This window comes from Peromyscus californicus, unplaced genomic scaffold (assembly GCF_007827085.1).
Source record: "Peromyscus californicus insignis strain IS unplaced genomic scaffold, ASM782708v3 Scaffold_8__1_contigs__length_139910024, whole genome shotgun sequence".
NCBI classification, from domain to species: Eukaryota; Metazoa; Chordata; class Mammalia; order Rodentia; family Cricetidae; genus Peromyscus; species Peromyscus californicus.
The window spans coordinates 58753623-58779453 of NW_026294606.1; the positions used below are offsets into that span (position 1 = coordinate 58753623).

At 45.1% G+C, this 25831-nt stretch overlaps 1 protein-coding gene and 1 pseudogene across 4 annotated transcripts in view; one reads left to right on the forward strand and one right to left on the reverse strand.

Moving 5' to 3' along the window:
- Sfmbt2 (Scm like with four mbt domains 2) overlaps positions 1–19664 on the reverse strand; it is a 189197-nt gene extending 169533 nt beyond the window's left edge. The window contains exons 1-2 of one of the 4 annotated variants that reach the window (XM_052727431.1): positions 19354–19650; positions 837–983 (exon numbers count right to left, since the gene is read on the reverse strand). In XM_052727431.1, coding sequence (XP_052583391.1) covers positions 837–933 — 97 coding nt within the window. In that variant the 5' untranslated portion in view covers positions 934–983; positions 19354–19650. Of the gene's footprint in view, positions 1–836; positions 984–18821; positions 19070–19353 lie in introns of those variants that run through there. The other 3 variants (XM_052727429.1, XM_052727430.1, XM_052727432.1) reach the window with 3 other exon arrangements.
- A 5132-nt stretch (positions 19665–24796) lies between these two features.
- On the forward strand, positions 24797–25218 carry LOC128103361 (28S ribosomal protein S12, mitochondrial-like; annotated as a pseudogene).
- The last annotated feature ends 613 nt before the right edge of the window (positions 25219–25831 follow it).

Consider the following 25831-nt stretch of genomic DNA (forward strand, 5'->3'; position numbering starts at 1 on the left):
ACACACACACACACACACACACACACACACACACACACACACACACTTTATTATTTTAAAGTGAAGACAAACTTGCTCATTTCATTAGACAGTGGTCAACTCTCCCCCTAAGTTAACGGGCAACATTTTTGTATAAATTCATTGTAGCAAACATTACCAATTCATAGAGTTCTCTTGCTGATCTATAAATCATGCAAGTTTATTTTCAGAAAAAGAAGTATCCTTTTAAAATAAACCATCGCATGAATGTTTTTAGAGATGCATTTATAAATTCATTAAATATTAAAATCCAATCAAACACAATCTGGTTTTTTTTTGCTTTGTTTTATCCAATTACATCACACAAATGCACGTGACCTAAATTTCTTTCACACTACATACTTTCCAAAGCCATGCTTGATACTTTGGAGGGTATGTCAATAATGTGTTATACCCCAGCTCTTCTTTTCCCATGAAAGCTAACCTGGAGACTGCTGAGGTGCAGAACTGAGGAACAGTGCAGTCACTAGGTACGAGAGCACCATAACAGCTCTCAGGTCAGTACAGATGTTCATAGATATTTACTAGCAGAAGGCACTGAGACTTAGAAGTGCTATGTCACCACGCTATAACCTAGCACACTCTGTTTGTATGGTCAGTATTAATACTGACCCAAAATCATCATAACTTGAAAGCTGCTGTATCTGTAGACATATGACTTGACTAGTACAGCAAACACCAAGAGCTGGTGGTCGATCAGCTCTAGACATGCTACCCACTGTTCCTGAGCATCTCAGGAAAATACTGGTCCATGAGCCACATTTTTAGAAAAAAAAACCAAACATACAGAATCCTACCTGAATCAAGATCCCCATTCCCATTTGCTGGGCCAGTTTGATTTTCCAATGGTGAGGATGAGTTTTGCATCTTGGAAACTTGGAAACGTCTCTCCATGCTGACGAGTGTTGGGTCCTCTTCTCTTAGTTCATCCTACGGCAAGTAACCTAAGGACCACCAAAAACAGAAGATTGGAGGACTTCAATCGGGTTCAAAATATCAACTCATTTAGCTCTCCTAAGGTAAGAGAACCCTAGCAGAGTGGCCACCAACTCATCATCATGTTTCAGAAGCAGGGTAATGCAGTTGCCGACTGGAAACACCAGGAATGAGGCCGAACGGCGGCACATCACATCTCCACACAGTGTCAACAGCAAAGGTCACAGCACAGCAAAACGATCCATTGTCTAGAGGTCATTAGCACCACTAACATGGACATATTTTTCACCACCAAATACAATCTAAGTGCCAATCCACCAGGCTGACATCAGACAGCTAGAGAGCCATCTCTCCCTCGATGCTGTGATGTTACAAACACACCTCTGCCCCAGCCCTCCCCATGCATTCCTGATTCTGTAAGAAGTCATCCTGTCTCACAGTGACTTGGGACTGAGAACAGTTATATAAGCCTTGACACACTGGTTTGCTTATTTTCACAAGTTAGAAATGGGTAAGAATTTCCCCCATCATACTATAGCTCTGCCATTCCTCACTTACATTCTGTTATGTCTGGGAAGAGAAAGAGGTAAAATCACAGACAGGTCCCATAGAATCCTACAACATAGTTCATTATGCCAGAGACCATGAGATACCAGGAGCAATGTTTAATAAGACCAGCATGCTCAGCTCTGGTAGACAGCACAATCATGGAGCAGTGTTTCTCTGTGTAGTCCTGGCTGTCCTGGAACTCCCTCTGTAGACCAGGCTGGCCTGGAACTCAGAGATCCACCTGTTTCTGTCTCCTGGGTACTGGAATCAAAGGCTTGCACGCCCTCACCCCACCTCCCACCTCCCCACCTCCCCACCTCCCTACTGCATTTTTAAATCTTTATTCATTTGAGGCTAAAGGATGTGTCTCAGTTGGGAGATTGCTTACCTAGAGTGCCTGAAGCTCTAGGTTTGATCTCAATACCATACAAGCCAGAAGTGATGGTGCACACTTGGAATCCCAGCACTCAGGACTTGTGAGGAAAAGTAGGAGGATCAGAAACTCAAGGTCATCCTTGGCTTCATAGCAAGTTTCAAGGCCAGCCTGGGACACATGTGTCCTCTCTAAAATTTTTTTAATTTATATATACTTACATATTGTATTACACATAAATTTTAAAAATTACATATATATAATTTGTATATTTTCACATGTAGATAAAAACTAAAGAAAGCTAAAGGCAAAACTAGAAAGAATATAGTACATGTATGTCTAACAGTAGAATAATGTGTAGCTCACATGTTAATAAGTGATCCAAGACTATCACCTCCTTACACACACACAGACACACACACACACACACACACACACACACACACACACACACACCACATGCATGTATACCTACCTCTAGTATTACTAAGCTTCCTTTCCTAGAAAACCGTTAAATCTCTGATCAGCTGTAGGTTCATAAAAGAGTATAGATCTGGGAAATGAAGGGGGAGTGCATCTGGAGGAGAGGGGAGGTGGGAGGAGCTGGGAGGAGTAGAGTGGGGGAACTGTGGTCCAGATGTATTGTATAAGAGAAGAATCTATTTTCAATAAAAAATAATAGAATAAAAACCACAATTGTTTGATATATATGTGTGTGAGCATGTGTGTATGTGTGTATAAATGGAGTGTGAATTCTTTGTGCAATGGCAAGAAAATGTAAGAACAGCTCCAGTCACCAGGAAGAGGCTACAAAGTGCAGGCACCAAGAACTAAAATTTAATTGTATGCGTATTTATTTATCCACCTGTTGCATCAAAACATACCAAACATTGTTGGAAGGAGCCCAGGCTATTTCTCAATTAAAGTACAAAGGACGAAAATGCTTGCTTTAGACTAGAAAGTATAAGACCGCCCAAGGTGGTTCATTAAACAGTCATCTGAACATCTTGCTCATGAATAAGAAAATAGGGTGACAAGCAAAGACACAAGCCACCTCCAAACAACTGGATTATCTTTCTTCATTCAATATTCTCTAAGCACAGAGGCTTATGTTTTATGAAGCAAGCATAAGGATACATGACCAAGATGTTGATGATACAAAAAGAAAGAACAAAAATTAAATCAAAGGCTGGGGAGATGGCTCGGCTGCTAAAGTGTTTGCTATGTAAGCCTGAGGACTGGAGGTCAGATTCCCAGAACCACCATAAACGCTGGGTGGGAACGGCAGCCTGTCCTTAATCCCAAGCCATGGAAGTGGAGAAGGGAACCCAGAGCAAGCTGGCTGGCAAAATGAGCCAGCTTGCAGACCTCCGGGCTTATCTGAGAGACCTTGACTTGCTGAATAGGTGGAGAAGGATTGAGTGGGATTCCTGACAACCTTGGGCCTCCACTTTCTTGATACCGACCTTGAAGCTATGAGCCAGAATGAAACTTCCTTTTGTTTTGTTTTGGTTTTCTCGAGTATTTTGTCACAGCAATGAAAAGCTCACTGACAGAGGGGCTGACTAAAGACAGGAAAGTGCAGGCAACCATTATGGGATAAAACTAAAGTAGTGGAGAAGGAATAAAGAAAACAAGCATAATCAACAGAACACAGAAGAAATAATCCTAGCAAAACACAATCTTTTCACAGCATGTAGCTACTGAGGTTAGAATAAATCACTATACAGCCAGCTCTCGGCCACTAATGAAGCCTATGAAAATAGTTCTGGGGGGAAACCTATTAAATGTAAGAATGGCACACTACTTCACAGAAATACCTGTTTACCTTCCTTTTTTAAAGTCCATTTTACTTTAAATGAGATGGGAGGTCAAGTCTTACTGGTGAAAATAATTAATCCATTAAGCTCAGCAAAATAAAGATGGAGTATTTTAGGCCGGAGATTATCTTGCTGCTCCAGTGTTCCTTAGCATGTGGGAGGCCCTGGGTTCCACCCCGACTCTCCACAAAAACAAAAATAAAAGACACACACACAGGCACATGCACACATGCACACACACATGCACACTTGAGCACAAGAACTCATGCACGCACTCACATAAAGATGTTTTGCTTAAGTTTTTGTTTGTTGTTACTTTTTACACAGGATCTCATAGAGCCCAGATAGGCCTCAAATTCTCTATGTAGCTAAGTCCAGCTTTGAACTCCTGATCTTCTGGCCTCCATGCACCAAATGGTAGGATTATAGGCCTGTTGGCCATGCCTGGCTAGTAACAGGATATTTTTAAAAACCAAATCCTTTTCCCAACAATAATACTCTCACCTCCAACCCACAAAAAGAGCTATTTTTTATAAGGAAGCATATTTCCTTTTCAGCGTGCATGTGGCTGTGTGTGTGTGTGTGTGTGTGTGTGTGTGTGTGTGTGTGTGGAGAGAGAGAGAGAGAGAGAGAGAGAGAGAGAGAGAGAGAGGGAGAGAGAATGTGTGCATGTGTATGTGTGAGTGTGTGCCTTCATCTTTAAATCCTCCACTAAGCTCCACTCCCATCCTTTTTTACTCCTATTTTTAAACAAACTCTATAATTTCAAAACCAAAGTTCAAAGTGTCTATTTAAATGTGGCAGAATTCTTTTTTTCCAAAAACATACAAAGAAAGTTCGGCAAACTGTGCTCTAAAGGGAAACTTCCTTTTCTTACGATGATAAACCCAGGCATGACAATTGGCTCCTCTCGCCTCCAAAGCAGAGGAACTACAGAGCATGGGAACTTACTGCAGAAGTCTCCCTGGCCTTGTGAAAAGAACCATTAACTTGAATATGGAGTAACTAAGCCATTATGGAGCTGTGGGACATCAATGAACCTCTCTGTGCCTCAAATTTCTCATCAGTTAAATAAGAGTTTTGATTACGTGCAATCAAAGATCCCTTTCAACGCTAACAGATTGAGGAGCTATGATGCCTCTTCAGTATTAATTGTGTATTTTCTCCATCAGACTATCATTTTATCTGAACCACATTTAATACAATAAACCTTCTCCCTCTCTTAGCCAAATTATTCCTTATGCCTTTGTTTGGGGTGTACTTACAGAATACAACTAATTCTAGCATGAGTTATAAGCAGAGCTTTGTCAGGGAGAAAACGAGTCTAGAAGGACATTCATTGGATGGTACGCAAAAACTCTAAAATCGGGATGGAATTACCGATTTTGAATGTCAACACCATCCAAAAGAACTTTCTATACCTGCCTGGTGACATGGTACCCCCCAATAACATGTGGCTACTGGCACACGAAACCTAGCTAGTATAACTAAGGATTTGGATTTCAATTTCAGAATCTGGGGATTGGGGAAGGAAGATTTGAGATGGAGTCTCAGGCAGCTCAGGTTAATCACAAACTCTTATGTAGTCAAGAATGACACTCGAATTCATGAATCTACTCCCTTCACCATCCAAGTACTGAGATTATGGGTGTATTCCACGGGGCCTCATTAAAGCAAATTGATATTTAAATATCTGGAGTTGGGAAGATAGCTAAGCTAATCAACTGCTTGCCTTACAAGCATGAAGATCTACTAGTAAGTAATCCCCAGACCAGAAGGTATTTAAAAGAAAAGCCAGGCATGTGACACTTTCACAATCCCAGCAACTGCAGAGGCTGAGAAAAGCAGACCCCAGGGGCCTGCAGGCCTACTAAGTGAGTTCTTGGAGAGGGAGACCCTTTCTAAAAAAAAAAAAAAAAAAAAAAAAAACAACAACAACAAAAAAAAAAACAAGGGTGAGTAGATTCAGGGTGGGGATGGATATGAGCTCAGATAGGACTCACTCTGGAAGCTGAGAAGAAGCTCTTTAAACCCCTAGGCATTTTACAGGTTGAAAGCATTCCCTGAGAGACTTGATGTCATATGGATCATTAAGACCTGCTGTGGACAGACTTGGACACTTCCTGTTAACTAGACTTAAAGATCATATGGCGTAGGAGGAGTTACCATGTTGACTTTAGGATGCTGGGTCCGTTGCAGACGCACTTCTACAAAACAAAGAATCTGAAAAAGAACTGCCAGACAAAGAATCAAAAGCAAGATTTTAAATGAGCGTGTACACCTTGATCCTGGAAGAACACACACCAATAGCGACAGCAACTGAGCAGCCTTGAGCATAGAGAACCAAAGACCAACTCCAAGGCAGAGAATACACTCCAGTTCAATGGCGAATCACACTCTGTACAATAAAAAAGCTCTCATCTAAATAAACAAAAAAAAAACAGGGTGTGTGTGCCCCTTAAATATCCACAGGAGTCCAACAGTTGCATACTAGACACCCCAGCACTGGGAAGCCACACTTGAGACTGAGACATATCCTAAACCACCGCCAATTCTTGGCTCTCTTAAAAAAAAACTATTCATTTAATTTAATAATGTCAAGCTTGTTAAAAGAGAACTAGGGATTTCAAAGCCTGGGAAACTACAAACAATCCCATTTCCCTCTACTAGTAACATGTGACAAGCTTCCTCTAATACTAGACCGTTACCAAGTGTGCTGGCTTTGATGGCAGACAATGTCAAAGGAGAAGCAATCTTAGAAACCAACTTCTTTATGGTACTCTAAAACTGCAATTACTTTTCTTGTTTATTTGTAAATTTAAAAAAAATCCCACCTGAAAAATATTGTCAGACACATAGCTTTTCTGAAAAGGGTGGGGAGGCATGAATGTACCTGCTTAATAAATCAGATATCGGTGCTTCTCTGACACCTACCGAACTGGGGAGAGGTGTTGATAAAGTGAGTGACTCCACAGTGATTCAACTCTGTATCCATTTGTATCTCACAAGACACCACAGAAGGATAATCTGTAAGTCAGACACTGATGTAAATGTACCAAATGGATCATTCTAAATAGAACTCAAAGGGAATGATACTGGCAACAAAGAAATTCTCCAGGATGAGCTGGAAAATTAAACCTCACATCACTCCAAGCCTTTCTCTCTGTATGGGTATGTGTGCACGTGTGTGTACAAGGATGTGGAAGTGAGTGTACATGGAAGCCAAACACAGAAGGCAGGTGTCATGGGTGCTCACAGATTCAGTCAGTAAGCACCAGGGACCTGCCTGGCTCCACCTCCTCCTAGACAGGATTATAAGCACAGTTTACCTTTTCATGTGGGTGCTGGGGTCGTGTTCAGGAGCTCATGCTCACACAGCAAGGCCTTCCTCCGTGAGCAACCATCCCAGCCCCACCAGCCTTTCTTTATGCCCTCTCACATGGCTGAAAAATGTTTCTTTGGGCAAATGGCACGTCACGTTTTCAGGTTTTCAACAATGTTTACAGTTTCTTTCCTCATAAATTGTGAATGCAGTCTTGACAGAAATCCAGGAAAATAAAATTAAATAAAAACAGTAAACGAAAATCACTTTTAACCCTAACACCTAAGAAAATCATTTGCATGTGTTTCTAACTTCTCAAGATGGTTTCTTGGTGCACATTTTTGTGAGTTCATAAAAAATTCAGAATCTAACCCAATTTTCATCTAACATTACATAGAGAGCATTTTATCATGCTGTAACAATTCTTTGAGAGCAGGAAAAATGGTTGTATAATGAATAGGGTAATGTTTTTATGCTTATTATCAAGTAGGAAAAGTTTTTGCTGAAAAGACTATTGGCATTGCAAATGCTATCTCTGGTTTAAAAAGAATTATAGTACGCATTGATGTGCTCATCCAGACATTTCAATTCCACAAGAAAACAGAACAGAAATCACCCATTGCCTGAGCTAACTCTGAAGAACATAAAGAAGCCAGCAAAATTGCAACTACAGCTCCTCTCCATAATAAAGAATATAGGGGCCGGGGAGATATGTGGCTCCATCTACAAAGTGCCAACCAGGAAAACATGAGAACCTGAGTTCGGATCCCTAGCATATATGTTTCAAAAGAAAGAAAGAGAGAGGGGTGGGGAAGGGAGGGAGGGAGAGAGAAAGAAGGAGGGAAGGAGGAGGGAGGGAGGGAGAGAGGGAGAGAGAGACACACACACATACATATACACACAGTGTGATGGGGAGGGAAGGAGAGAGGGAGGGAGGGAGGGAGGGAGGGAGAGAGAGAGAGAGAGAAGGAAGGAAGGAAGGAAGGAGGAAAGGAGGGAAGGGAAGGGAAGAGAGGGAGGGAAGGGGGAAGGAAGGAAAGAAGGAAGGAAGGAAGGAAGGAAGGAAGGAAGGAAGGAAGGAAGGAAGGAAGGAAGGCAGGCAAGCTTGGTGGCAGGCATTCGTAACCCAGCACTTGGTGAGGAGCTAAGGGAAGAGGCAAGTAGATCCCTGGAGCTCACTGCACAGGCAGTCTAGCCCATCAGTGAGCTCTCTGTAGGTTCATGAGACCCTGCCTCAAGACACAAAGTTGAGGGTAATGGAGGAAGACACTTAATGTTGACCTGTGTCCTCCACATGAACATTCGTGTGCACACACATATACATACATATACACATGTACAAAGTAAAAGAATAAATTAAGTATGGAAGTAGTACTAATTTCCATTTGTGGCAGTGTCCACTGGTACTTTCGTCTGCTCCGATCTACACTAGAGCTTCCCTAACTGGATGTAGATGATGTCTAGAGATTACACTTTATCGCCCTTTTTCAGGATCTGCCGATGTCTTCTCTGGGTCTCTCCCTGTTGTTGTTGGAGCACACTCCTAGTAGCTCCCGAAGAAAAGACTGAGTGGAGAAATCGCCAGGCCTTGTCTGGCTGAAGATGTTCTTAATGTGCTCTCATATTTTAACCTATAGTTTAGGTGGATAAAGATAACTTAAGTTGGTGGTTAGCAAGATAAAAGCAACGGCCACCAAGTCTAATGTCTGGAGTTCAATCCCAGGAACCCAGACCTCTACAGATACACTGTGACACACACACACACACACACACACACACACACACACACACACACACGCACACACACACCCCTGCACAGACACAAAATGAATAAAAACGTAATGTAAAGAAATTTTAATTTTCAATTGGAAAGACATCTATCCTCAAAAGGAGGGCATCCCTCCACTGCCTGCCAGCCTCCACCCACCAGAGCTTTGATGTCATCTGAAATCTTCCGGGTCTTTTGATGCTTAGAAATGTCACAGCACTGTGTCTAGGCAATCTATTTGAGGGTTTGGGGTCGCTCACTGACTTCTGTCGATTTCTTCAGTTCTGGGACACTTTATGGAATTATTGCTAATTTCCTCACCTTCATTTTCTCTTTCACTTGCTCTCCTAATCTACCACCAAGAGCGCTTTCTCAGCTTCTTCTCGGGCTCTTCCACTAACTTCCACATACTTCATTTTCCAAAAGCTCATTTGATTTGTGCTTACCATGCAGTTACTTATTTCATTCCCCAACTCAGGGGGAAAAAAAGTAAAATTAAATGCAAAGATTTACACTCAAGTCTTGTGAAGTCCTGCATGTCTGCATCGCAGCTTCGTCACTCCACACTAGGAATTTCATAATGAGCTCAGGACACCGACCTGAGACCTTTAGAAGATTCCAGTCAAAGAGGAAAATCTCAAAGGAATCTCAAGAAAGCACAACCAAGTTTGGAACCAAAATTCGATCTCTGAGAAATCCTAACTTCTTCCTAAGAAACCAAGTGCACACAGCCGGGAATCACAGGAGCCTAAGAGAACTCCTGCAAATGGCTTTGAAGAGGCAAAGCGGTGTTAAGTGCCAAGTGCTACCACCATCCCTTTTATTTATAGTCACCTTGTCACCCGGCTCATTCTGCTAATAATGCCTGACTAAGTACATCGCTTCCGGCTTTCACTCTCCAACTCTCAGCCTTCCTAAGAACAGACAAGCCCTGCCTCCTCCCTGCGTCAAGTGAGATGGCCTGATTGTTTGGGGCAGAAGGTCCGTGGAATGATGCCATCTACCATCAGCACAGAGTCTGACTTACCTTGATTAGGACAGCAATTTACTCTCCCTTTCTCAACCAGACTTCATTGGTTTTCGCTCTAAATAGATTGAAATCTGACACAAATTGCTGCCCCAGCATAAGAAATGCTAATTTCTTTGCAATCAGATGCCTACCCCAATACTAGGATATAAGATATGTTGGAAATAATAGGCACTCCAGGAGGAAATACCAGAGCTGGAGGCAGCCACCACCTCCCAAAGCAACTTTTTGTTTCTAATGGGCCTCCTTACCTTGGTCCTCAAACAATGTCTGCTACAGGGACTATACAGTGAGCAGAATCAGCTGCTCACAGAGGGGCCTGTGCAGAATGAGCCTCCTCGGCTATAGAAATGACTCAGCTGATAAGGTGCTTGCTGTGCAAGCATAAGGACCTGAGTTCGAGTCCCAGCATCCACATAAAACAAAGCCAGATGAAGCAATACATGCCTACACTCCCAGTACTGGGTGGCCAGCCAGTCTAGCAGAATCAAAATCTAGGCTCAGTCAGAAACATATAGAGGGTGAGGAAAACGTCAAGTATCAACCTATACCTTCCACATGCACACATTCACACAGACACACAGACACACACACACACACACACACATACATTCACAGACACACACACACACACACACACACACACATGCACACACATGAACACATATACATATATACCACAAGCAAAAATAATCAATTAAAATTTAAAAGTAAGTGTCCGTGATGGTTAGCTTTATTTATGAACTTGACACAACCCAGAATCAATCACCTTGGAAGATAGGCTCAGTGAAGGATTGTCTACGCTGGGCTGGTCTATAGGCATGTCTACAGGGAAATACCTTAACTAAATTAATTGATGGGAAGATTCAGCTCACTGTGGGCAGCACCATTTCCTAGGCAAGGGAGTCCGGAATGGTATATGAGTGGGGACATTCACCCGAGTACATGCAAACAAGCAGATTCATTTCTTTCTGCTCTTGACTGTGGACGACTGTAACTATCTGTTTGAAGTTCTTGCCTTGACTTCCCTTAAATGGTGGACTATAACCTGGAATTTAAAACTCCAAATAAACCCCTTTCTCCCCTAGGCTGCTCTTTGTCAGGGAATTTTATCATGGCAACAGGATTGAAAATGTAACAGCCTTCTATGAGAAGGAAAATTTTTCAATGTTCAGATTAGTGCACTTCCACTTGAAAGTACATTCATTTATCAACTAGTTAGCTACAAGTTATTTATTCACTATAAAGAAAGATAAGATTGTGAACTACCCAGTTAAATACCACACAAGTTGAGAACCCATTATCTAAAATGCTCAGGACAAAAAGTGTTTTGGATTTCAGATTTTTTTTCTCTCTCAGAGTTTGGAGTATACAAATGCATAATATGATATGATAGAGAGCCAAGTCTAGATATGAAATTTATGTTTCCTACATAAACACCTTTTATACACAACCTGAATTAGTTAATATCAGGGGATTTTGTTGTTGTTTTAGAAACTGTCTGTGTATTCAGCCAAGACTGGCCTTGAACTCACAATGTCATGCCTATGTCTCCCAGTGCTGGGGTCACAGGCAGGTTCCTCCATACCCAGCTATTAGACAGGGTTGCTAACACTATATACCTGAAATAGAACTTCATGGTGTTGACTTTTCCATGTGCAGTACCCCATCAGTTCTCCAAAAGGTTTAAATTTCAGAGCACTTTGCATTTCAGATTTTTGGATTAGAAAATTCTAACTGAATACAAGAGGGTTTGGCATCAGAGTACCAAATTAGGGTTTCCTGTACCAGGAATGTGCATCCAAGTCATAAAGGATTGAGCTTGGTCCTAGAGTCAAGTAAAAAAAGTTAGAGGGGAGGGGAGGGGAGAGGAGGGGAGGGGAGGGGAGGGGAGGGGAGGGGAGGGGAGGGGAGGGGAGGGGAGGGGAGGGGAGGGCCAACTGCTTTCCATTGTGCTCTTGCTGCCAGGAGCTGTTTCTCTATCTCTCAATAAGCTTGCTTAAAGCTCTTTTTTCTTTTTTTTTCTGAGACAGTGTCTTAATAGGTAAACCAGGCTGGCCCAAATTCACAGATATCCATCCATCTCCACCTCCTGAGTCTTGGGATTAAAGATGTGCACCACCAAGCCTGGCCCAAGAAGAAACTAAGTTTTAGAATCTGCACAGACATGGTCTTCTTGGTTCTGACACACTGAACAAACCCCAAATATAAGATTTCTCATGTTCTGTTAATGTTAAAAAGAATAAATTACAGCATCATCCCAAGTGGTCACAAAGTGAGGGAACAAACTATCTACTACACATTGTGCATCTACGTGTAGGTCAATTACGGTAAGCTAGACAGTGGCGACTCAGTGAGGAGAACTCAGAAAGTGGAGAAACTTACAAGAGAACTTTCTCTGAGCTGGACTGCATAGACACTGTCTAATAACCAGAGTCCAGTGTTTGGGGTGGTGTTTATGAATCGAGAACGTCAAGCCAAACAGATGCTCAGCAGCACTGCTTGACAGATGACATCAACCAAGCTCACAATGCATAAGGAACCATTTCCTGGCCAATGAAGTGCCTGCCAGGCCAGGATGTGGACACAGGTTCAGAACCCCAGCACATACATAACAAGCCGGTTGGGGGCAGCACTGGGCTGCAGTCCCAGCACTATGGCGGTGGGAAGGGGCAGATGCCTGGAGTTTGGTGGTCAGTTGTCTAACTGAATCAATCAATCAATGTGTTCCAGGTTCAGTGAGACACCCTGTCTCAAAAAAATAAGGTAGAAAGCAACTGAGGAAAACACCCCAAGTCAACCACTGGCCTCCACATGCATTTGCACAGACATGGACACGTGTGCACCTATCCACACAAACATACACATATATCACATACAACACACACAGACCACATCAACACATACACCAAAGCATCGATTCATACTGGCAACCAGAACATTAAAACTAAGAACTAACCTTGGGGGCAGCCTCTTGAAAACTACGGCCAGAGAGCAGGTCTACAGAGCTCCACCATCTGGCTGGGAATTCACACAAGGCTAGGAACTTTTGTGTCTTTAAGACACAAATTTGCATGTACATCAAAGTTTAACAAACTCCCAGAATAAAAATGTGCCCGGCTTAAGTAAAGTGAGGTTGCCTGTGCACCTGAGCAGCACAGAGAGCGCACTGATAACCATGACCATCCTCTGCCTTTCTGATGATTCACCAGACTCTGTGAGAGCCTCTCCTTCCCCTCCCCCAACAAGACCACTGGGTATGTGTTGAACAAATACGGGACACTAAAGGAAAGGTTGGGCCAAAACCAAATAAGGATGGAGGGATGGAGAGAGGGAGGGAGGGAGGGAGGGAGGGAGAGAGGAGCGGGGAGGGAGAGAGGAGGGAGCTGAAATACACTTTCCTTTCCTTCCTTAGTCAGCTATTTGTCACAGCAATGGAATTTAACACAGGCTTCACACCTTGCCTAACAGAGAACTATCAGCGTGTAGTGGCATATTATCACTTTTAACTCATTGCTTTTGGACAACAAGGTGGTCAGAGCGAGGGTAACATCTTTTCAGAAAAAAAAAAAGTTGAACTGGTAATATGAATATTACCTGTTACAATCAAAGTTCTATCCAGAGTGTCTATTTACAACACACAAACCTACATATTAACTATCTTTACACTGATGTAACACAGTTAGCATTTACTTTAGTAAGAAATTATTTTTAAGAACTGCCTAGGGGCTGAAAAGATGGTTCCTCAACTAAGAGAGCGCTTGATACTCTTGTAGAGGACTGGGCTTCTATTCCCATCACCCACATGGTGACTAACAATCAGCTCTAGCTCCACTTCCAGAGGATCCAACCCCTTCTGGTCTCCACGGACGGCATGCACATGGTGCACAGATATCCATGCAGGTAAAACACCCGTACACATAAAATAAAAATAAATCATAAAAAGCAACAAAAGGAAAAGAACTGCCCCTGTCTTACAGAGGATGGACTGCCCAGCAGCCAAACCCAAAGACGGGAGATAGAAAGTTTTAAGTCTCCCAGTGGACTGTGAACACTTTCACTGGCTACCAGTATGCCTCCGTCATCAGGACACACCACAGCCATTAGCCAAGACACACTAAACAACACCCACCAAGTCTGGGGTAGTGGTGTACACAGTGCTTTCTGGAAAGGCCCCTTTTAGATCTAGGGATAAGTAGATGCAAAACAAATCAGGCATTTCTTCATGACTCGCATTCAAAGAAAGCTCACAAAACCCAGTATGTGCATTACTTTCCAGAGCAGAAATGAAGATAAGGCCTCATGTGGCCCTTACATCACTGAACAGTACAGCACTCACTTCTGCACGGTGACCCACAACTCACCAGCTGCTCTCAGACCTTAGGTCACACAACTGTCACCTAAGGCCAGTCTTTACTATACTTTGGGGACGGGAAGCTCAAAGCATGGCTTGAGCATGTTCATGTAGACAGACGGCATCATAGTCTTTGTCTCTTTGTTATTGGTCCCTCGTGGTAACAGGGACATCACAGAGGGAAACTCCAGTCCAATGCCCTCTTTTAGACAAGAAGGCTCAGACTTGGTGTGATAACAGCACTCATCCCAGGTCACACAGCTCAACAGAGCCATCTCCGAAACTAAAGGCCATGCCTCCTAAATTTCCCCTCTCTCTTCCTACGAACAATTTTCCTTCTATACAAACTAGGCAGCCATTCCTGGGTTATCAAACTTAATGCACTTAATTTCCCTGTTCTCTCATCCAATTGTGGATGAGAGACAGCAAGCTGCTATTGAAGCAATATGGATATGAATTGGGAATGGGGCATAAAAACGTACTTTGAATTACAAACCTCAGCACCATTTTGGTACAAAAGACTTAGCAGCTTCTACTTCCTGACAAGATAAATTTCTTTTTGAGACCTACACTGTCACATAGACACAAAAGTTCCAAATCCTGAACTACAAAGAGAGAGAGTGTTATCCAAACTGACTACACCAAACTGGAGGGCATTTAAATCCCACAGTAGAGCGAGCTTTGGGGTTTTGCTGTACGGACTTACGTTCAAGAGCATGCTACATTAAGTAAACCAAATTTCATGTTCAGCTCAGAGCAATGTTGCTAACACTTCCTGTTTCTTCCCACAGATCTTTGGGGGCATTATTGGCATGAGGATCAAAAAAAAAAAAAAAAAGTTAAATGTCACCTCAGCTAGAGTGGGCAGAAAAGAGATTTGATGAACACACACAGCAAAGCTTTTGATAAAAAGAAAAGGGGTCTTGTTTTGTTTTGTGGTTTTGTTTCAGGAGTCATGGAACCAGTTATTTATATCTACAAAGGGCCATCATTTTTTAAAATGTAGTCTGTAATATCTCAGGCAAACTGACTGTGTGAGGTTCATGGTCTCTGTACCCTAACTGGAGATGGGAAACACTCAATTTGTCACAGAAGCAGACCTAGGCTAGTGTTTAGAGAGCGATGAGTGGTTGGTGCTGTTTTTCCTAAGATGAAGATGGCCCAGATGCCCATCCCTACTCACTGGGTCTGACACTAGCCTAGGAATGAGTCTTGCTAGCAGCAGAACTTTGCTATGGCACAAATGACTTATTAGGGTATGCACACATTTTTCCTGGGACCCATTGAAGGTCCCAGGAAAGAGCAAAGACAAAGATCTAAAAGGCATTTCTTTGCGGTTTGGAGGGTCCCAGGGAGTGCAAATTCAGTGCTCAGTAGGGAGAAAGCCGCAGAAGTTTGGCCAACAATTCCTTTAAAACACCCTATTCCAGTTACCAAACAACTCAACCACCATCTCCCCAGAAAGGAAGGTAGCCCTTTCCTCAAACCTGATGGAGCCTGCATTCATTCATTTGGTGTAGTTAAGCCGGATCCTTGGACTATGGTACAGGATGGAGAGGTGAGAGTAGGTGGCACTGACAATGATTTACAAGGGCAGTGAGCCCTGGTCCAAAGTAGCTTCCTTCCCACCGGGGGCTAAGACCTTCCCTTCCCAGTCAGCATCTCTAGGCTGGGTGCTCCAAACCCGCGGTAGCCAGGCATATGGGGCAAAATAGAGCTAACCGGACTGGATTACGAGTCCTGGAACGGAGCCACAGGTGCACGAACGTCCCTAGCCTTTCCCGGAATCCCACCTAAATCCTCTAAACGCCAATATCCCTGAAATTCCAAAAGTAAAACTGAAAAGTTTGGGAAGTGTCTCAGGAACCAGGTTTCCTGGCATTGTCTGGGGTACTCCTGGATGCCGCACTGACATCAAGAAGGAGCACCCGCCCGCCGCCTCTCCTCACAGGGCCCCGGGGATCTCCCTAGGATTTTTATGCGCAAAGGTCCCCACACGTCAGCCACTGGAGTGCCCCAAGTCCCCGCAGTGCAGCGCTGGTGGCTTACACCACCTCAGTCTCCCCCTCCCCCCGCGCGCGCCCACTTCCCGCCGCTCCCCATGAGAAAGGAACACTTGGGCCCTGCGACAATCCTGTGGAGTATTCTTCGGAATTAACTGGATACTCACTTTCATGCCCGACCCGGTGCAAAATTGTGGGTTTCGAAGCCTTAGGATGAGTTGTGCCCTCAGCTGCAGCAACGTCGGGAGGAAGAGGGGAGGGAACCCTGGTTGAAATTGCAGTTTGCAAACACAGAACCATTTTGTGCTTATCCTCACCTCAACTGAGCCCACGGATGCCCCCACCCCACCCGAGGACGCGCAGGCTGGGAGTGCTGGGGACGCGCCGCGCGCTCCACTTGGGAAGATGAAATGCTTCCTGTCCCGCGCCTGTCAACAATCGCTCAAGTGGGACGAAATAACCTGCGGTGGAGTCTCTAATGCCCATCTCCCACCCTCCTGACACCCTGGAGCGGACTAGACACCGCTTCCCCCCCCAATCCCCACCACCGACTGAGGAGAGTCTGAGACCCAATAAAATCACCCTCTGGGTCCCTGCAACGGCCAGGTGGCCACGTTGTTGCAGTGACTACAGACCTGGCCAGTCCTGTTTTTAATCCAATCCTTTTAAAATGCCTCCTCGATCTTGGCCTTGCGCTTTCACATTCGTTGGCGGAAGAATGTCCTCCCGGACCACCCCTCACCAGAGATCGCGAGCGACTGGCACGTGGCTCACGCCCACTCTCCTCCCAGGGTCTTTCCTGCTGGACCCGCGGCGCACACCCTACTCCTTTGCTGCGCCGTGGACACGGGCGACCCCTGTCGGGGACCCCTGTTCCAAGCTAGGCTACTACAATCATGCATTCTGAGTGGCTTTTTTCCAGGTCTAGGTTTACTGGCTTTCCTAAGAACCCCAGAGTTGCTCCAATCTTTACCTCCAAACTCCACTTCTAGACCTTTCCAGACGCATCCAGACCCCGGATGCAGACCTTTCCCCAGCACTCAAATTTCCATTCACACCCCATGACTCCAGCCTAGCCCCGAGCGCCTACCCATGGAGGGCTCCCCTCCCGCAGCGGTCCGGTGGGTTGCTAAACTGAGCAAGAGACAATTTTTTCCTAAAATTCACTCCCCATCCCTCACCTTCCCTAGAACCGGAAAACCGAAAGTGACCTGGTAACTCTTCAGGTTGACCTTGTATGCCTTTTGCTGCTGGGAGGTCCGTGCTTCCTCATCCTCTGTGAGCCTCGCCCGGGGTCCCCAACCTCTCACCTTTGCCGGGAGTGCAGGAAAGCCAGAGTCTATCCTAAATTCGGCACAAACCTCATCTCCCCAGACACAAAATCCCATTGACTGCATGCAGCCTTCCCTATTGCACCGAGTACCCTGGACAGTTAGTCTTTTTAATAAGCACCTCCTCGCTCCGCCTAGTCCACGCAGGATCCAACAACACTGAGGGAAAAAGAAAACACGACCCCTAAAGGAGCGAAATTAACCATTCCCTCTGCCCTCGTGGATTTTGCGCCTCGCCTCAGCAGTTTGTCACGTCAGAACGTGGCAGAATCTAGTTCCGAGAGACACACACACACACACGCACACACACACACACACACACACACGCACACACACACGCACACATACATTGACGTGGGGGAGGGGGCCTCTTTAATACACACCCTAGCGACTGCACATACAGGCTTGTACACGCTTCCACAGGCACACACACACACACACACACACGAGGCAGTTGCGCTTGGATGCCCTCATCCCGGCCCAAGGCACCCCTCCACCCTGGACCCTCTAGCTCTGGACTAGATACAAATGAACCACGGGAAAAAAAAAAAAACTGGAATAGCTCGCTCCCCCCTCTTTTTTCCTACTTAATTCGCTAAAGAAGCTCCTGGAGTAACCAAAAGGAGTCGAAACTAAGGCGTGGCCACTTCAGTTGGGTTTTTTCCCACCTCAAAACCTTTATTTTCAGTTTTTAAAAGCCACCTTAGCCCGCCATATTGGAACTGGAACGGTGTCTAAAGACTCCTTCCCCGCTGCTGTAGCGCTTCCAAGAAAACACAAGTATGGACTGGGCTGGGGACGTGTGTCCGGCCACTGCGAACCAACCACTTCCCACACCCAATGTTCTCCCTTTACCAGCCTAATCCCCTTCAACCGCTCCAGGTCAGAAATCAAAACATACATCTAGCAGTTCCTACGGTAGCTTTTTTTTTTTTAAAAAAAAAGGATTTCAGCAAGACACACACACGCACATAAAAATAAATAAATAAAATCCAGAGCTCGATCAGGTTAGTAATTCTGAAAAGAGACGGGATGAGTGTACACAAGAAAGCCCCAAGTGACGGGATGTTACTTTAAAGGGTGACAAAAAATGAACAAAAAGATCGCCCTTGCTAGAGCTCGCTCCGAAACTACTATTGACAATTTCAGTTCCGCTGCACAAGGCAAATGTTTCCAATCCGGCGATTCCAAATGTCTGCGCGATTTTGGAAACAGCCCCCACCCGACCCCTGCTGATCTCCAATTCCACCACCATCACCACTTTCCTCTCCCCAGTCCCCAAAACCTCCAAATACACACCAAAAGAGGGAGACCCCAGAGCCGAGGAGACGCGGGAACGCGGGGTAGGTGGCAGAGGCGGCTGCGTCGCTAAAACGAGTGCACAAGCAAGGAAGGTGGGCGGCGGGAGAGAACGGGCTGCACCCGGAGGAGGACGAGGTCACTTTGCAACTCCGGACAGACTCCCGCAAGGCCTGGCTTTTCAGAGCCGGGAGCCAGAGGGAAGGGGGTGGGGAAAGAAAAAAAAAATGACAACCCAGAGCGCAGAGAGGAGTTAGAGGCTTCGCTCAAGTGCTGCTCATTTCCTCTCCAGCCCCTGCTCTTCGGTTTTTCTCCTCCTTCCTCCCCAACCCCCCGCCTCCCCCACCTCCACCCCTAGCTTGGTTCGGGCTTCCTTTTTCTTTCTTTCTTTCTTTCTCCTTCTTCTTCTTTTTTTTTCCCCTCCAACTAAACTGGGGAAAAAAGACGCCTTTCGGCGCACTCAACCTGCGGGCCAGAGATCTGCTTGCGGGCCGGGTTAGGCGAGGGAACAGTGGCTGGGAAGGCGTCTTACCTGATGAAGTTCGTCCTGCCCCGGATAGTGGAGCCTGGCCCCGGGGTGCGACGGGAGTGGGCGCTGGTCGTGCTCACCCGCCCTCCTAGCTCACTCGCTCTCTACCCGCCGCCTCCCTAGCGCGCCCGCTCGGGTCCTCCAGCTCCCACTACAGCCTCATTCCAATATGGCATCCTCTCTATGCGCATGCCCGGCACTCTTTTTTAAGATTTCTCTTTCTCTCTGTACAGCGAACTCCTTCAACGACCTTTTCCAGCGCTTGCAAAATGTCTCAAGCCAATTAGCCTGCTGTTCGTGGTAGACTCCTTCCGCCCACAAAGCAAAATCCTCCCACCCCCACGCTCCGGCATACACAGACACCTCCCCAGGCAGGCACCGTCCACGCCACGCGGCCCCCCTGGGGCCGCTCCCTTCCCTCCTTTCCTTCAAACTCCCTCCATAAGTGATGAGTAGAAAGTTCACACCGCAAGCGTTCCCGAACACCCATTTGCACCGACCACTGGACTAACTCCGCAATTCCTCCGCGGCTGTTTGCTTTCTGGGTTTGCAATCCCCTGGTCGACCCAGTATACAGACTTGTGCTATATCTGCCCAAGAGCTTCCTAAGTGGGGAGGATGGGAACCCCAAAACAAAATTGATTGTCCCGCCTGGTCCCCCCCCGCCCTGGTCTTTAATTGTGCTTTTTCTACTAAAATTCTCGAGTCTCCTGCCCTTGGGGGAGGGCCGAGGGACCTAGGAGAGGTTTTTCCATGGGCTCTCACCACGCCTGAGAAGTTGGAAATTAAGTTTGGACTGTCGGGGAGATCTACCAGCTGTGATCTAGTGGGGTGCGTGTGACAAAGCTCGCCAGGCTTCTCGTGGCCAGGATGGGTTCCCATAGGGTGGGAATAAGAATTCCTGGGCCAGACTGAGAAAAACGAAGAGTGCGGAAGAAGATCAACGCAGCCTGGGTTGCGGGGTCAGCCCGCGCGCTTTGTCACAGACGTGGTGGGAGGACTGAAGAGCTTCCCCGGCCTTAGGCGCAACGGCTGGACAGAACACAAACGAAATGTTCCCAGTGCGGGAAAGCTGGCGACGCTCAGGTAGACAAGATCCGTGGCTTGTGAAGCTAGGAAGCAGTGGGGAAGTGCGAGTGTAGAGCCGGTTACATCGACTAGGAGAAAACCGACACACTTGCTCAAGGTCTTTGCCTTTGAAACCCTGGATAAAAGTTTCCCATCCCCCCAGTCTCCCGTTGCCCATCTCTCTCTGCACCACTCGCTGAAAAACGACTACATCCTGGGATTTTTGTCACCCTCCGCGATCCTAACATCCCAGCGATATATATATATATATCCTCGTGTGTGGTTCCCTAAGGAGTGGTGAGGGCTAGGGATCTCCAATGGCGTGAAGGGGCCAGGAGCTAACCTTGAGCAGAAGAAATCACCAACTATGAGGCTTTAGCTCATCTGGAAGAACCAGGAAGGGATGTACCCAGAAATGGCTCTTGCCACAGCACAGATAGACCTCCGCAAAAAACGTGGCCGAAGGTTAGAGATTCAGGGAGGGTGGTGGAAGTTAGGAGAGACTGAGCACTGCTAGTCTAGGAAGATCCTATTTCCTTAACATTTTTGAAGAACTCGTTAGGAGCTCTAAAGCGCCTCATTTGCCTTTACACCTCCATTTAGTACTTGAGCCACCTAAGACCCAAAAGCTCCCAGTCATTCGATCGTCAGTACTCTCTGAGGTGCACACTTGAATCCCCAGCCCGAGTTTGCCACTCCTGAAGCTTACCGGTGTCCAACTTTTAGGAACACCAAACCATAGTTTTGAGCTCATGCCCCTTAAAGTCACTGACGGCAGAGAGTCCTCAAAACAACAGTATCGGACCCCTGAACATTACCCATCCGACCCGCACCCGCAACTGCCCCTTTCAGCACCCGAGGTGGTTCCAGGTGATGGATCCATTGTGAATCCGAGGATTCCAGTGCTAGCTCTGGGTCTCAAAACCTCAAGTCACCTCTTTTCTCTCATTCAACACAGAGTAGAGCCTTCAGAGAGAGGTGGGAACAAGATTCAAAGTCATCTTTGGAGATTTAAAGCTCACAAATCCCAACCTGCGCTTCTGTCCTAACGACAGTGGTCACGGTCTTGTCCATCCCCCAAGCGCAAAGCGCTCTTGAACCGGAATGGCCTGGAGCTCACACTGGGTCCTCCCAACTCCCCAAAGCCGCAGACTGTAGCTGCGCTAGGCGCCCTAGGCAGCCGGACTCCTTTGTGCGTCCCAGACCGCCCACCTAGCTCCCAGATCGCCACAGGACTTCCGGGCAGCTCTTGTTTGGAAGGAAATCGAATTTTACCAGTCCACCAGCCAAGAAACTTGAGTTGTAACCCACCGGTACGCAGTTTCGGGTCTGTTTACTGGTTTTAAGTCATGATTCCCCATAGAACGTTATTCCATCAAAATTTGAAAACACACATCTGATTTTCTTACCCGATTCTCCATGGCAATTGAGCAATCTCTTTAGATGGTTGATATTCAGACCCACGTTATGCAATTTTGACCATGGATCTAGAATAAATGGCTCGGAGTTCCATTTATTTATTTACTTACTTATCTACCTGTCGTGATTAAGAAATAAAAACATTGCGCTACCACAGCACACAATGGCTGCATTGTTTACCCAAAGAACTTCAATGATATCTACAGCGAACTGTCTCAAAGTTCAGTTTCCTTTACTTTTGATTCATTCTTTGCATGTGACTTTTCTTAATGTCCCTTGCCTTTTCTTTCTTTCTTTTTTTAAAACCACCTCCCTCTATTCCCTTTTATCCAAGGACACCATGGAGACAAATGAAAAGTGGTTAACAGATTCCCTCAGGCAATTAAAGCGACCCCTTCATCCCACTCCCATACCTTCCAATTTCCATTTTTATTTCACAACCAGACCCTTTAGGGATGTGGGACTCCAAATGTGGGATCCACCCCAAATCAATAAAAACAGTAACCTTTGCCAAAAATAAAGTAGTGAGAACAGAGTCTGGTTTTTTTTTTTCAAAGTAAAGACAAATTGCACTCCAGCTCAGAGAAAGTCATGTAAGTCTCATGATTAATACAAGATTTGTCTCTGCATTATTAACACTGAACATCTCCTCTCAGATAAGTCTTTGAGAGCAGCGACTATGGATACTATTGCACTCCTAAATTCTGGCTGAGCCATGGATTTCACCACTGTGTTAAAATACATTAGTTTTGTTAACTGTAAAGTATGTGTGTGCTCTTCCAGTTCTCTGATGACATTGGGGAAAATTTGGAAGTTCGGAGGAGAAAAGTTTCTCCTTCATCATCTGTACATTCCTAACAATTGCATCACGAGAACTTGCATAGTTGGAAAAGTGTGTTTCTGTTAAAGGAATACAGTGGTTTAAATCTTGTTGCATCCTTAAAATAAATAATAAGTAAGTAAATAAATGTTGCTTCTTTGCTCAGCCACATCCATTGTTCACATCATCACTTCTTTCAAAGGAGAAAAGGAAATCGCCTTTCCAGAAACTCTTTGTATGTGAATATTCTTTAAAAGATACAGGACATAGAAGCTTACAAAAGGCAGGAGAGCTAACAGCCAAAACCAATATTTGACGAATGTGTGCAATCTTCTCTTTCTGGAACCTTTACCCTAAAACATCTTTTCTCTCAGACCACATAAGAGAGCATTTTCCATTCCCTCCTAAGTCACCAAGTCTAAATTCTCTCTCTCTCTTTTTTTTTTTCACCTTCTTTCTTTATCCCTTACCAGCATTAAAGTACTTGGTCAAAGTACCGAGAACCGAATGACCTTGGCCTGTGCTTTATCATTAATGATCTGTGTGACCTCTGGGAATCCAGTGGCCTCCCTTTCTGCTGCATTTTTTCCCAGTGAGCAAACTAAAGACATGAGGTTAGATGTTCCATAAAGCCTTTTAAGATTCCAAAGATTATCTAGTGATTCGCTTTACCCCAATGCCACAAATTGCTTTCGGTAATATCCTAACACTATCTCTACCAATTCCATATAGGGCAAAGCATAAACTGTGGGGGCCACAAAGAAGAAAGAAAAATCAAGTAGACCCATCTGTAGGGTCCTCTTCACCTGATCGTCCTGGGAAGATATTCTTTGGATCATAATTCTTCCTGCCTGGACTTCTGTTCCATTTTTACCGTTACTATGTGGGTTTTGCCTTGCCTCCAGCAATGTTCAGGACTGAGGTGAACAAGATGTCAGTCATGAAGGTGATTTCAAAAGACACCTGGAGAAAGAAGGCATGCTCACATGGCTAAAGAATTATTAATGCGTACATTTTAGTGATGTCCACAAAAATATAATCACCTCTCATGTATTTCTAGAAAATTCAGAGACTCATTATTGTTGTGGCTACTTGTATAATTTCAAGACATTTTGAGTTCCTTCAGCAAGAATAAAAAAAAATTAAGAGCATACACAAAGTATTTTAAAAGTGCATTGTGCCTATAGACTCATGGGGCATTTTTTGAAAGAGCTAACACCTTGCTTGTAGAGTGCCAGTTTAGACTAATGGCTTCTTTCCCCTCTGAGGAAAATCCTCCTGACAAATATCACTGAGAACTTTCATAGCTATTGGCTTGAACACCTGGGCACACAGTAACATATCTAAGTGGACAATGATACACACATTACATCTCATGATGTTTTCTCTCAGACAGCTTGTTCCCTGTCCTGAAGCCTCATGTTCAGCCATTTTGAGAAGCTGGAATCCGGAAATGTAGATTATATGGCCAGTGCCATTAACTGGACCGAGTTGTAGAGTAGAAGTTGGCTTTCTGCTTCTGGCCCTTTGTATTTCTCTATGTGCTGAGTGATAAGAGAAAGAAAGGGAGTTTTGTTTTGCTTTGGAACAGGATTTCATTTAGCCCAGGCTAACCTTAAACTCACTTATACACTAGAGGATGGTGAGTTCTCGAAAGCAACACCACACACCACGTTTGTGGGGTTTTTTTTGTTTGTTTGTTGGTTGGTTGGTTTTTTGTTTTGTTTTGTTTTTTGTTTTTGTTTTGTTTTGTTTTGTTTTGTTTTGTTTTTAGAGACAGGGTTTCTCTGTGTAGCTTTGCGCCTTTACTTGGAACTCACCCTGTAGCCTAGGCTGGCCTCAAACTCACAGAGATCCGCCTGCCTCTGCCTCCCGAGTTAAAGGCGTGCACCACCACCGTCCTGCCACATTTGTTTTTAATGGGATTCTAGGGATCAAGCCTAGAGCCTTTTGAGCTTACGCAAGCACCAACTGAGCCATATCCCTAGCTCCAGACACTTATCTAGGCATATTTTTATATATGATAGCATTTAATAACTACTAGTCAATATCATATATAATATTTCTTCTAAACGGTTTTAAGAAATAGTGTAGGTCTACGACCCTGCTAGGTTGGTGAGGGACGCACCAGACCGCCAGATGTCCTGGCCCAACCTTCTACATGGTCTCACCAAGTAGCTTAGTCTTGGCCTGGTTCTAGGTCCCCCAACTCTGGGCCACAGGTTCCATGGCCACCTTGAACCAGATACATTGCTTAGGCCTCCTGCCTGAAGGAACCCCCTAAGCATCTGGGTCCTACAGAGGGCAGGTCACACATTTGTGGTGTGGTGTTATGCACATTTATCAGAAAGCCAAAGGAGGCCACCTCTGCCGAGTGCAAGAGCTGCCAAGTGCTCCTCAGCACAGGCAAAGAAAGCTGTCTGCTTCATCCTGGGGAGGGCCACAGCCAGCAGGAGCACCATGTGGTCCTCGTGGAGAGCAGCCGCACCCAAGACCTGCCTGGGGTTAACCTCAAAGTTGTGAGGGGCAAGTATGACTGTGGCCACGTGCAAAAGAAGTGACCATAATTCACAGTGGTCAGGCATTGGGTCCCTGGAAACCAGTTCTTCCTGTTCCAGGGATAGCTAGTCTTGGGCTCAACTCTCACTGGGACTCATCAAGACTGCTATTAATCTGCAAGAGTTCTGGAGATGAATTGGGAGGAAGCACTCCTCTGCCCGCTCCCGTGGCTTTCATGTTCAGTGTCCACAAGTGGGACCTCCTATGCTGGGATGGCAGTTGTAATAAACACATTTGCAGGTTGTGGTATCAAAAAAAAAATAGGGTAAACATATATTCCTTGTTACACAATCTGAGTTCCAATTTACCATCACTGTACCTGAAACATGGTGTGATTTTTTTTTAATCAGGGAAATGGCATTTTCAGCGGCCACTAGCATTTTTAACACAACATATTAATGGTTAAAGGTATTGGGGACACATACACACACACACACACACACACACACACATTGGTCAGGGATATGGCTTCTGACTCTAGAACAGTCCTTCCTCTGTGTATGCTGACCGGCCTGAATGAGATCAAATTTGGCACTGTGCTAATGTATACAACCCCATTGGACTTATAACATAAAATAAAATAAACAAATTAAAACAAGCAGGCAAAATCCAACA